Source organism: Mastacembelus armatus, chromosome 11, assembly GCF_900324485.2.
Source record: "Mastacembelus armatus chromosome 11, fMasArm1.2, whole genome shotgun sequence".
NCBI lineage: Eukaryota > Metazoa > Chordata > Actinopteri > Synbranchiformes > Mastacembelidae > Mastacembelus > Mastacembelus armatus.
In genome coordinates this window covers 15,606,473-15,620,706 of record NC_046643.1, presented here as the reverse complement: position 1 = coordinate 15,620,706, position 14,234 = coordinate 15,606,473, and the positions used below count along the sequence as shown (strand labels likewise).

Genomic DNA, 14,234 nt, shown 5'->3' with positions numbered 1-14,234 from the left:
TTAAAGATCACAGCAGGTATGGAACAGGCAGCTGTGGTGAAAAGAGGATCAGAGGAGGCTGACAGACAACGTGACTGGCGGCATCTGGTAAAGAAGGTCTCCCTTCTTGCCACAGAACAAAAGAAAAAAAAAAAAGGAAGAAGGGCTGCACATTAACATTTAAAAACACACAGACAATAAAAAAAGCACATGTACACGTGTGCGCACACACACACACACAAGGCTTGATCACATCAATGCCTGTGATTTGCTGATGAGGGAGAATGACTGATCACAGGAACAAGAGGGTCTCACCTCACCCATATACTCAACAGAGCATCACAGACAGATACATTAGCAACAGTTCTGCTTTATGTGCATGCAGAAAAGTCTTGACACAACTAAACTGTCCTAAAGCAGTGGTTTCCCTGTTAGTTGAGGTAGGTCACTAAGTAGGTCTGTGATGGCCTGAATATCTTTTTTTTACTATAAAAAAAAGATGGAAATGCTTTTTATGGATGAAGGAAATGACTACATTTTAGGACCTTGTTGCACTGCTTGGGTTGCCATAACAAAAGTAAAGCCCCGACAAGATGAGATGTTTTGCTCTAGAGGAAATAGAGGGATTTTATTATAACCAGTGTTCATTTATGATTTTAGTCCCATCCAGAGCATGTATATCTGCTGTCACACCCACACCCCAGCAATAAATAAAGTCCCAGTTACCTCCTTTTTTTTTTCTGTGAACCCATCAGCCCTGTAACTCAAGGCCATTCTGGAGAGACACTTTGCATTTTAAACATATTTTTGAGTCACAGTGCACAGTTTGACAACTGAAGCACAAAAGGAGAAATTGTAACTTTCAGTCAGCTACCAGTTATGCACACCTAGCTAAAACCAATACAACAGCTCAGCAATAAACCCTCTTTTCATGTAGATGACAATGTTTACTTTAAAATTTAATTTTATAGTTAGTTCGGAAGGTATTGTCTGTGGCGCTGCTGATCTGCAGGTGTTACACAGAGGAATGTTTTATGTTAGTATCAGCACTGACATAAACTGACACACCTCTCAGTATGTCATACTGTTCAAGAGCAACACAATCTGCAGCAAAGATCACACAGTCATGAAACCATATCTTCCCACTGCCCTCCTAGCCACCGCTGCTTCTGTAAAGTCACGCAGTGTGGTACCAGTCCAGCTAATTAAATGGAAGCTGAAAGAAAGAGTGGAACTACTATTATAACAATGCAGGCATGGTGCATAGGTTAGAGCAAAGAGTGTGGCAGCACAACTGTGTGTGAGTGTCTATATTCATGTGTCTTTACATGGTGTTGAAAAGAGCAGTTCTCAAAGGTCTAAGAGGATTCAATTATAGATTAGGGGAGGGTATGTGAGTTTGTGTGTGTTGGGGGATAAAGGTGGTGTTGGGGGGTTTACACAGATTAGCAAGTGGAGTTGAATGGGTTATTAGTGGAGAAAATAAAAGAGTTGGATAATTAAACGAAGATTGCGGCGAGACAGTCTGCATTTTTGCCATGTGGAGGAGAACACAGAGGTAAAGAAAAGTAAGAGTGAAAGAAAAGAATAAGTAATAATGAGATACTGGAAGAAAAAGCAAGGTAAGAAGAACAAGAAAGAAAAGGAGAAAACAGAACACAGAAAAAGCAGAGCAATGGCAGAGACAAAAGAAGACAAAGACAATTAAAGGGAGGCAAGATGAAGAAAGACGGAAAGGAAAGAAAAACACAAAGACAAATGTGGGTAAATGAGACTGATAATAGGAAGCAGTGGAGCATGGACAGGATGATTGTTTTTCTGGGCCCTTGCCAAATAGAACAGAGAACGTGAGTGGAGGGGGACATTTTCCTAATACCACTGCTTTGCTGTTGACATCACCTTAACAGGCAGTGATAGCTGTCGTGAGGAACACCTGTCTTACTTTGAGATGTATGGTTCATACACACAGGATGATAAGAGGCCATTATAATAACGCAGAGAAACACATGTCCCTAACATACCCAAATACAAATGTCCTGATATGAGACAAATGGTTATGTTGATGGGTTCTGGATGAGTCTTGGAAAGTTAAATGGCAACTTTTGGAGGTCCTCACAGAACAAAAAGCAATTTCAGATGGACAATTTACCAAAACACCTAAGGATATGAGCTAAATATCCTGTTAAAGTTTTTTGGAATAATTTACAGTGTATCAAAAAATATTCACACCCATTCACTTGTTCTTGGTTAGACCAACCAAAGTCCAGACTTAAACCCCAGAGAACATCTGTCGATAGGTCTGGAGATGGCATTTCAGATTCTTCCCCCAGCCGATCCAGAGCTTGAGAGGATCTGCCAGGAGGAATGGGATAAACTGCCCAAATCCAGGTGTGCAAAGCTTGTAGAGGTGTGCCCAAGACTAGCAGCTGTAATTACTGCCAAAGGCGTTTTACAAGATGCTCAATTAATAGTCTGAATATCTCTAAATAATAAATAATAAATGAGATGTCAGTTTTGGAGTTTTAAATGTGTCTGAACATGGGTCTCATTTTGTTATTATGGAATATAGAGTGCGGATTGACAAGGAAAATTGCAATATTATTCATTTAAAATGAAATCTGCAACACAAACTGTTGAAAAGGTGAATGGGTCAAAATACTTCCTGAACCTACAACACAGACACTGAGCCTCACAGAATACACACAACAACACAATAAGCATGCTCAGCCACCTGGACACTAAACCAGAGGTCACTGCCAGATCAGTGTCAGTGAACGAGTTCAACAAAAGGGCCAGAGAGCTTGCCTGCAGGCACACACAAGCCTAACTTGTATTACCTTGAAACTACATAGAGAGATACCTCCATGGATGGTTTGACAAAGTGACATAAACTGAAATGGCTGAATCCTTGGAAGGAAAAAAAAAAAAAACCCAGTGGCGACTGTACTGCTAAGCTGGATACGCTGTGACAAACAGCTGTAAGGTATGACATGATGAAATACCTACAACACTACTTCTACCTGGATGAAAGCCCCCACTGCACATCATGCCTTTGTACTCAAGCACAAAGGGAGATCAAAACCTTGAAGGTAAAATAAAAATTGGACAAATAGCCTACAAGCTACTATTACCACTCACTGAGTGCCTATGGCATAATCAAAAGCTCTTTTCTGTTCACACGCTGAAACCAGCTGGATGAGAACAGTTATGTGAATAACAGTTTTCCTGCTCATCAGTAACATGGACCTCCACTACAACAAAGAGACGGACAGCTTTATGAAATCAGGAGATGAAGTAATGTCAAGTAACAACCTTGAGGTCCATGTCTATCAGTTAAATGTGTGATGATCAGGAGAACATAGCTTTGCATTTGTTGTGTGGATAGTTTTAGGTTTAAAATGTGGCCTGAATCTGCTACTGTGTGATGTGCAGTAATTGACTCACCACACTATCAACAAGAGACAAAACATTTTATCCCCCAGTGCCAATATGAAATGATTTGTGGATTCCAAATACATGTCTCCATAAATGTGAGTCAGGCTAGGTGATTTTAAAAGTACTGTCAAAATATTGCAAAATCTACATTATTCCAGTCTTTTATGGTTTGCTTGTTTACTTTGTCAGAGTTTCCACCACTCCTATTGGTGCTTTTACATTAAATTTGCAATCTTAATGCATGCCTGGAATGTGACAAGGAATTTGGTTTAAGAGAATGAGTTAATTCCATTTTCATTAAGGTGATCTTCAGAAATATTATGTTCTTTTCTGTCTAGGGAGAAAATGATTTTCCACATTTTCAACAAAATCCTATTCTGGCATTACCATTTTATAATACAGCAAAAACAAAAAAAAGAATATAGCAGTGAAGAGATATGGCTCAACAGTCTCAACACAGAATGAAAAAAATATCCTTAATATTCATCAAGGTCAAGTAACAAGATGCTGATAAAATTGTTCGTAAAGAAGAGCTCTTCAATTTTTCCACATCTCTCTCTCTCACTCATTCTGCGAGCAAACAATGTATGCATAGCACAATAGCTGTACGGGCTGTAAAGCAGCGGCTGATGCAACTGAAAGGAGTGGAGTGGACAGACTGAGTTAAAGTGAAGTATGTTTCTCTTATTTTTCAACCTGAAAAGTTTTTTTTCCCCCTTATTCTTATTTCTTAAATTATTTGCACAAAAAGGTCCTACAAGCATCCACACTTATTAAAAAATGACCTGTTCTCCTTGTATGTGAATTGGTTTTGTTGTCAAGGTCAACCATGCAGAACAAGGATGAACTGGACAAATTGTGTTTTAATCAGTAAATTGAAATTAAAAATATTTTCTAAACATAAAAAATGAATCTGAAGTGGCTACAGTGATTCTGTAAATTCAACAAGGTCGACTGCCATGTGGAGTGCAACAATCTGTAGTGTTTACTTATGAGTATTTTTGTATTTTAGAGTATTTTTGAATAGTAGGGTAAATTAGGAGGGGTGTAGTTCAGCCTTTAACTTGCAATCCTTTCAGTTTTACTCTTAAAGGTCATCTCATTGTGAAAGCGTTACAGTATACTTACCATTTTGCACATGGTCAACAGAGATGCCCAGCATGCCTGTCAAGGCTCTTGTTAAATAATTCAACATCTGAGGTCAAGCAACATTTGAAAATAGGGTAATGTTTCCTCCTACATAAAGCATGTACTAACTAAGTAGCAGAGGAATGAGCACGCTCAACTGTGGTGAAGAATTTGACATTTTTTCCTGCTAAAACAGATTTAGAACTTAAGTGAATGTGTGTTAGGACAATATTGATTCATCACAAAGAACTCTGAAATGGGCACATCATTTTAATGTCCAGTAGTACAGCCACCTTGACATGAACATGTCTGCCGATATTACATTACCATGTACCACCTTTAAATCATGTGACCAGTGTACATACCCAGAGGTAGTAGGTGAACTGCAGGGCGAAGATGGCGATGCCCTCATTGTCGAAAGAGCCTGCAACAGAGCGGGAGATATATCCAGGGACGATGGCAATGAAGCAGGCCGCCAGCAGACCTGCACCCTGGTTCCACAACTCCCGTGTCAGCAGGAAGGTGGAGATGGCAGTTAGACCACTGAAGACTGGGGCCAGAAAGACGCACACATCACGGATGTGGACCGTTATGTGAAGTAAGTTGAGCACATAGTGGATGAGGCCCGCAGTTACCATTAACCCTGGGTATACCTGAGTGAATAGGGAAGAAACAGAGGAGACCTTAGAGAAGGAAAGATGAACACTAATATAAAACGAGGAGATGAGTGTCAGATGATGAGGTCAGATGTGGCTCTGGATGTGTCATTGTCAGTAATCTGCAAACATTAGTGCTCCTCAGACACCGAATCTTAGCTGAGGTTGGTGATCCCCTCACTTTTCTTTACAGCCATCATTGTGTTTTGTAGAGAAACATTTTGACAACTAACAGACTGTCACAAGATTGTACATTGATGTGTCCGTCAGGATGAACTGTAATGACATTTCTATTCCATTAACTTCAGCCGCATTGTGTTTAGTGATAATTAGCAAATGTCTGCATGCTAATCTGCTAAATGAAGGTGAGGTTGGTAAGCATTAAACATCAAGTTTATGTGAGCATTTTAGCATACTGAAGTATTAGCACTGCACAGCTTTCATGGCACAAGACCTTCTGTATTGTTTGGTGGCAATGAACAGAATGTGTAAAGTGTACAGGAAGACTGTATTGTTATAACGAGGGGTGCTCTTCAAAAGAAAATTGTAAATAATTATACCATCCACTCAGTCAAAGCCGGTGCCTCTGCTAGTGAGGCCACATGACCCTTTCATATCTATACATGAGAGCAGAATCAATGTGCAATGTGCTGGCTTAAGTTAAAAAGATAGACTATGTTTAACATATGAGTAATGTCCCTGTTGTGTGTTCACTGTAGTGTCGGTCCATGCGCTTTGCCTAGAAGCTAATAAACTCAGGTCTTCACGTCTCTAATTAGCCTGAGCCCAGGAGACTTATTCTTCATCAAACAATCTACTTCAATGAAAATCAATTCTGTCTCTTCTCTCAGCTCTGATGATTGGATTCTAATGGACTGCTATTCCACTATTTATAAAACTACTCTTGTAAATGTCTGCTACTTTGAACTTTATGGTAGGGCCTAGCACCCCAAAAGGTTGCAGAGATTAGTGAATGTTCCTTGTAGGAAAGTAGATTCTGCTTTGAGCTTTGGAATGATGGATAAAAATCTGTGCACAACTTAATTTTGACACTTTTGATGGTATTCAAAATGCATTACATATATCTTCACTTTGAAAATAGGATCAACTAGTGCCAACAAAAGATGTTACCACAAATGCACTTGAGTCATTTTCCATATGGCAACAAAGAGTAGTTTATTGGCCTGACGGTGCACTGTTGTTATAGACTGCTGCATTAGAGGAGACTTCATTCTTTAGCTATGGCTCAGGAGAAAGTGCAACTGACAGTCGTCCTCTAGGGAATCAAGGGTGGGTGGGAGTGAAAGGGAAACAAAAAGTGAAAGGCAGTTGGACTGGTCCAGGCAGAAAGGCACTCAACTGTCATGTTAACTGATATCAGCTCATCTGTCTTCCAAACAGCGTGACCCATCTGGGTGCTTAGAGACTTAACGCTATCATACACAATTAATGAGGATTGTCAGGATCATCTGTATGATTGTGAGAGAAGAAAAGGGTGGGTGGGAGGGGGTAAGGATAAGGGTGGCAGCAAAAAATGGAGGTGACAGCAGTCAGGAGATAATGAAAGACAAAGAGGCAGAGAGGTTCCAGAGTAGAAAAACTTGAGCTATAGATGCTGAAAGGAAAAAGAAGGCGTGTTCAAGAGCGGAGGTGGGTAAAAGGTTGAATGCAAGCTGGAAGGGTCACAGGCTACCACTCGGTATGAGAAAGGAGACTGGCACTGGTGAAATGGGAAAACAGGCAAAACCAGAGTATTTCTAAACAAAGGTTATGGATTGTGATTGCATTATAGACTGTGAAACAGACACTATCAGTTTGAAATGAACCCAGCACTTGTTTTAGAAGCATAGGATTGATGCAAATAAGAGCTCTCACATATTCATTTTTCAAATGCAGTGTGGGAGTCAACTAAATGCCCTTCTTCCCTGAAGCCTGTCTGTACTTAGAAAATTATCTAGCTCAGTCATGCAAACAAGAGAAAATGGGATTTTGACAACTAGTCTACACAGTAAATCAACAAGTGAATTTCTGTTACTTCAGCACCTACTATCACAATATCCCTACCGATATATCCCACCTCACACTCTCATAAAAAGATTAGGCAGGTAAAAGCCTGGAACTGACATGGATCTATCATTGAACCAGCAGGTCTAGTCTCTGCAGTAGGTCTGTTAGAGCTCTTCTATGCATCAATTCCTGTGTCTTACTCCATTTTGCATAGATTTGCATTTTACAGGAAGAGTTTTGCATTTAGTACACCCAAGAAAATGGCCCACCCAGTTGCTATTAAACAGTCTGAACTCTAAAAGGCAGAAAGTGACATGCCATCTGGCACTGAAATTCATCCATTGTGAGTTACAGCACACTTTGCTTCTTAAAGGATAAGCTGGCAATATTATATATTGTCAACTAGTACCATAAATCCTATGAAAAAAATGAAACAATGCAGTATCCTGTCCCTAAATACTTTCTGATTTCCCTATTCAGTGACTTGCAATCTCAAGCACATTTTTTTCTTATTGTAGTTTGTGTTTTTAGCTAACAATACTCTAAGAAGAGTATATTGTTCTTATATACTAAAGATTGGTAAAGCAACACACTGGATGAAGTACACTATGCATTAGTTAACGCCGCCACTGTCCCTTTGCACCTATAATCAGGCATTTTTAAAGTGTCAAATAAAAAAGTACAGTAACTTGTCTTAGTCACATTGATGTGGAAAGACTGTTCAAAATAACCCATGCTGTGAGGACAACACGACCTCTGTAATTGCATTGTAATTGCTAAGAGAGGGCACAAGGTACACCCTGGCCAAGAGAACCACTGCACAAATTACACCCTCAGAAATTGTTCTTTGAAATAGCTTAGCTTATCGCTTTCAAGACAAGGACATTAGAAATAAGACTGGCTGCGTCTCATACATACTTTTACTGTGTTGATGTCACAAAGGTAATTTATTATTTTTTGTGTGTGTTTTTTAAATTAGTTGCGGTATTGAACAGTGTCTTTCACAGAAAAATAATGTGAGTCCAATACAAGTTTTCCTTCTTTACTAAGTGGACCATAAAGTTTAATCTCAATCTAAAATAAATGTTGGACATCACGTAAGATAGTGAATGCTTGGAGAAATAGCAAATATTCATAAATTTAAATGTTCTGCTAGAAAGTTATCTATTTAAACTGACTCAGTACCACAGCTGTGATACTGAATTAAACTTCAGGACACATTTGAACAGTTCAGTGAACTATATATAAGTTACTCTGTATTTACACCTCGTTTTTACTCAAAGATATGAAACTAAATGCTACTAGAAGTGCGCAGAAGAAAGATGTGAGTGCTTATTTTGTATGCAAAAGAGAATGGATCATGCAGCCCAGGAATCTTGTAAATGGCATGTAAATTAAAACTACACACATTCTATTTGAATTCCAGTCTAATTGAGTTTGAGCTCCCATCCAACGTGTCTAAGACATAACTTAAGTAACCATGTACTGTAACGGAAACAGCACATCCATTATCAGAAGCCAGGCTTGTCATCTGCAATTAGCAGTAGCTGATGGTAATTGCCTATGGTGGGTGAATTCTGATAAATGGGTTTTGGATTCTCATTCCTTGGGTCTCCTATGCTGTTGTGAATACTACAACCAAAATACATTCAAATACTACATTGATCAGTATATAGTGTGGCTACAGCTCCTGTCCCGCACCATCTGTTTGGTGCTGTAATGATAAGGGCATTTGATAGCGATACACAGTATTAACATGCCTTGCTGTGCAGAGGGACTCTCCAATCAGCCTCCAGGAGTTGACACTACCCTGAGAGGAAAAAAGAAGGTGAGAACAGAAAGACCTCTACTACAGACACCAAGGGCTAGGCTCTACTACTGCCTCTCAGCTGGAGCCCCAGTAAAGGAAACAGTTGGGAGACATTTCCACATTAATGTGGCACTGTAGACCTGGATTATGTAGTCCTGATGCATCATTAGCCAATGCAATTACAGCTCAAAGTACAATCCGGGTGGGTCCATGAAGCTTGGTTGAAAGAAACACAGGCTGGTGGTGTTCAAGAATAAAGGCAGATGAATAGGCCAAAGGGGCTTAACTGACACAGGCCTCACAGTTTACAGAATGTAGGGCTGAGAAGATGAGATTGGGAGAAGAGATGCACAGAGAAGGGGAGGTGGGGGAATGGGTGATAAATTGCAAGGAATCAGCACATTGTATTTTTCACAGAAAAGAGTCCATGTTTCACATCAACTGTTACTGGTGGTAAAGAGTGCGACCATGGCAGCCGAAGGGAATCTGTCACGTTAACAGCTCACTGTTCCTACAGGATTGTGACTGAAATCCATGCTGCCCAGCACAGGCTTATAGAGGGCTCTGTGGCATTCCCGCACTGCCTTGCCTAAACCTCTCATATAAAATCTTACTACAGCCACACACACACTCAGCAGTGGGGATACCCAAAAGACAAACTTCTTTCCACTTTCTTGTTTCAATGATTAATGAAGCCATAAATACTGGCTACATATCAATATCAATGCATAAACCTCATGCAGCAGATAAAAAAATAAAAAAAAAATCCATGATTCATCACTATGCTGAATTCCTGGTCAGGTATGTACAATGTACAATTGCCTATGATTAAGGTACCTCAAGGCAAAACCTGGGTAGAGGATCAGTGTCCTCCCATTTCTTGTTAGTAATTGCTAACAATACATATACAGTTTTTATTCTGACTAACAAATGTGTCAGTGATCGCAACATCACATATTTCTACAGTGCTTCCCCACACAAGGCACCAAGCAGGACCAGGTTATACTGGTAAGCTACTGGCAAGTACAAAAACCACAAATGTATGAGCAAACTCTATGAGTCCTCCAGTATTTGTCCAAGATTAAGAAGATTAAAGAGTTTATGCAACCAGACAGCTGTAGCGCTCCAATCTCAATCTGAGGTTCAACAGTCAGCTGAAGTGTCCTTTCCAGCACCGTTGCAAATGCCCTCTGGGAACGGCTAATCAACACAATACCCCAAATACAGTATCACACATTTTCTCACTCACGCTGAACAATTTCGGAAAATAATCTGATCTACTTTATTTGCCAATAGTGTAATTGCAATTCATTATACAATTATTTTTTAATGTTCCTATGTTTTCTATTATTCAAGAAATACAAGCAATAAATAAGACCTATACCACTCATTCAAAGCCATTGTCTTAAACATGGGAATTTCCACGTCATTTGAAATTACATTCATATAGAGTTATGTTTTCAAACAATTTGGTCTTTATGATGATCTCATTTCATTTGTTTTCCTTAACTTGGCAAGAACATTGTCTGTAACTAAATTAGTATCTAAAGATACCCTAGAGGTGATCAATGAAAAAAAAAAAAAGGGCATACGTAAGAATGAAGTCTAATTGCATGTTTTTGTGGAAAAACTTACTGTGCCACCAACGATTCTGCCCAAGGGATACCAGGCCCTTTCATCAAACCAGTTGAGGAACTCGTAGAAGCCATTTGTGGTGAGATGGTGTGTTGATCTGTAGTTGAACCTGAAGCAACAAGAGAAAAAAAAAAAAAAAAGAAAAAAAAAAGAAATGGAGGCTCAGAAAAAGGCATAAAAACACACAACACACACACACACACACACACACACACACACACACACACACACACACACACACACACACACACACACACACACACACACACACACACACACACACACACACACACACACACACACACACACACACACACACACACACACACACCATTCATTTGCATTTATAGTTCCTTCACCAAAATATAGCTGTGGAAGGACCAAAATAAGCCTCAACTCTAGAGAATAGGTAATTTTATTTCCAGATTTTCTGAAGGCAAGAAAAATACATACAATGAGCTCTAAAGATATGTCTTATTAGAATAGGGAAAATAAAGGTTACATTGACTATGTGAGCTTTTGTGCCAACTCTCAGGTCAGCCTCTGGTTAATAAATGAAAAGATGAAGCACTCTCACATATACTGTGGCATTTTTCAGAACAAAGCCTGCCTATTCGACAGATAATATCAACTGTAACCACTGGCATGTGCTAAGGGGGGGGGGGGACATATAATGGGTCTGGTCTTGGAACAGACAGACATACACCCAAAAAAAAAAAAAACAAAAAACTAAGAATAAATGTAGAGAATATCACTACAAAGACGCCTTGATACACACACTGTAGCTGGGTACGCTGGGGGTTGGAGCACTGTCAAGCAGCAGAACGAAAGAGCTGACTCTGTTGAGAAGACTGCTGCCAAAGGGAATGAAGCAAGTGTGCAGTAAATTTTCAGAAGCACCTTCTTTGCTGCACAGCTCATTAATGTAGGCTGCTTTATGACATGTTCAGAGGCTCATATACCTCATATTAGAAATTTTATGCATAGAGAACCTATAGCAAGGCCAAGCAGTTTGCTAAAGGACAATTACCTGCCTTAGCTGTCTCTAATAGAGATGTATCACAGAGAGAATAAGAGAAGAATTCATCTGTGTGACTAATCAGCTCTTTCCACCTTAAGAGAGGTTCTTTGATTCATATTGCAACAAGTATAACAACCTTGTCAGACAACCAACACAAGCAAAGGTTAGAATGATGGGTCTAACACACTACAAATCAATGCAAAGTCATATTTAGGCTAATGTATCTAACAAAGTCTCGAAATCTGTATCCAAATCAAAATATAGTGACAGACAATCACACAAACAGAAAGGTGTCAATTATTTCTATTTACAGACATAAGAAAAACAGAAAGCACCAAAGATTCTTTCAAATTTCATTAAATCTCCAGATTATTTTTGAGATTTTATATCACCCCAAAATCCAAACAATAAAATAGATCCAACACATAACCTTCTTTGGGGGAGCAATTATGAGAAAATAGATTTTGCTGACATTGTGGCAATTAAGGTTAATGGTAAGATAATTAAGGCCCAAAAAAATGTCACCACAAACATACAAGCAAAAGGTGTACATCCTAAAAATGCATAAATAACGCAGAACTATCTATAGCCCCAAACCAAATCAACAGCACTTTCTCTCTTGCATCTTTTCCACATCTTGAAGATTCAGTAGCACTTATTCAGTTAATGGTTGTGTGTGTGTGTGTGTGTGTGTGTGTGTGTGAGTGAAATTTCAACAGAGGAAAGGGACAGGCAGCAGCAGAGTTGTCACAAAGCTGCTACAGTGTGTGCCGCTTACATTAATGATGAGAACACTGTGGTTAAAACTGCTGGCATGAGGTACAACTCATTAATCATCACAAGGTGTTTGGTTTGCTACCGCCCCCACATTGCACCTGAAACTTGAGCTCTCTTTTCATGCAGGGCCTCCCATCTTGGCTCTTTTTTTTTTTTTCCCCCCAGACAGCATTGTGGCCACACATTAGGCCTTTCATACATAGTATTGAGAACCAGTTCCTTGTATTCATCTTCAGCACCATGCAAAAAAAAAAAAAAAAAAGACATTTTCTCTAAAGCAAACACACTATAAGGAGTTTCACCTTTTGAGCCCTACTTCTAAATTGGTTTAACGACAAAATATTCAGTGACAAAAATATGTTTGCAACTATGTGAAATATATGAAGATATAAATAAACACTTGACAGGCTGCACTGAAAAATAGTAAGCCTCCCAGATATTTTAGGATATTTTGATGTTATATTCATTGTCCAGGAACGTAAAGCAATTTTAAAATAAGGTGACTTTTGAATATTCTCTATGACAGCAATTTTGTTTGTACATTTATGATTTCACAGGTGTTTATGCCCTGAATGAAAATGCAAACAACAGAAAATCCAAACAGGCATTGTGCCTCCTTAGGTAGTTTTTCAAAAGCCATTGAGGAGTTGACATAAGTGTTTATTCTTGTGGCTCCTCAGGCATCATACCCCATTACTCATCAACCTGAAGCCTGAGGAGCTGTATATAGGTGCAGTACAGACTAGAACTGTTGAAAGGCAAGTCAATGTCACAGAAAAATATATTTGCATTTAAGTCTGCATAATAATACAAGACAATAAAATTCATCTTAAATTCAATCAGCAATTAAAGATTCAGCCATGTCAATCGCAACCTAGGTCTTCCATCATTGCACACAACTTAACTTGCATTGGCCAACCTGCTATAGTATGCAATGGAGGCCCAGACAGCACTTTAATTATTTGAATGCATATGTCTATTTCCTTACATATTCAGGTGTGCAAAGAAGCACAGTGTTACAATGCAAAACTAGAAAGGAAGCCAGGTGTAAGAGTTCTACCACAAAGGGACCTTCAATGAAAGCGGAACTAGCCAGCCACTTCTGCCTCATTGTTCTGTAGCTGTCAAATCAGTGAAGCAGAAACAAAACGATTTCAAAGAAAGCATAACAAAAAACAACTCTGTACACTGCCAAGACATATCCACAGAACCCATTTTCCAATGATCTCATGGACAGCGGAGCGGAGTGCTTTATCCCTGCCCTTGTCACTTGGTGGGGCGGATAATGTAGCTCTGCCAGGCACATTAGCAATTTAATGCATAGCTGCCGATATAGTCTCAGGCCACAGAGCAAATGATGACTAGTGATACCACTGCAGCACCTCAAACTGCCTGCAAGTGAGCTTCAAGCTGAGCAATACAATCCTAATTCCATTAAAAAGCTCTTGGATTGATAGCTAAGATCCCTATATACACCCTTCACATAAAATCTCAAAGCAAAAATAAAAATTAGGAGGCGCATATTGTGCACTTTAGATCACTCTGGGCCCCATGCAGGCATCAAAACTCATTTGAATCAAGGTCTGTTTCACTGATTACCAGTTTCCTGTTGAGATAGAGCCATCATCATCAGCATGACTAAGTGGGGTCCATTGCTGTTTACAAGCCAGTAATGCCACACTCACTATTGACTACATAATCAGATGCATCATTGCCTTTTCCCCAGCGATTCACAATATGTGTGAATGTCTAAATAGACTTTGGGTTTCAGGGGTGTAATTACCAC

General features: G+C 39.4%; 1 protein-coding gene across 1 annotated transcript in view; it reads right to left on the bottom strand.

The window, feature by feature from the left end:
• LOC113126205 (dolichyl-diphosphooligosaccharide--protein glycosyltransferase subunit STT3B) overlaps positions 1-14,234 on the bottom strand; it is a 61,268-nt gene that overhangs the window by 24,278 nt on the left and 22,756 nt on the right. Inside the window, exons 2-3 of the mRNA XM_026300121.1 lie at positions 10,651-10,759; positions 4,908-5,195 (exon numbers count right to left, since the gene is read on the bottom strand). Coding sequence (XP_026155906.1) covers positions 4,908-5,195; positions 10,651-10,759 — 397 coding nt within the window. The remainder of the gene's footprint in view (positions 1-4,907; positions 5,196-10,650; positions 10,760-14,234) is intronic.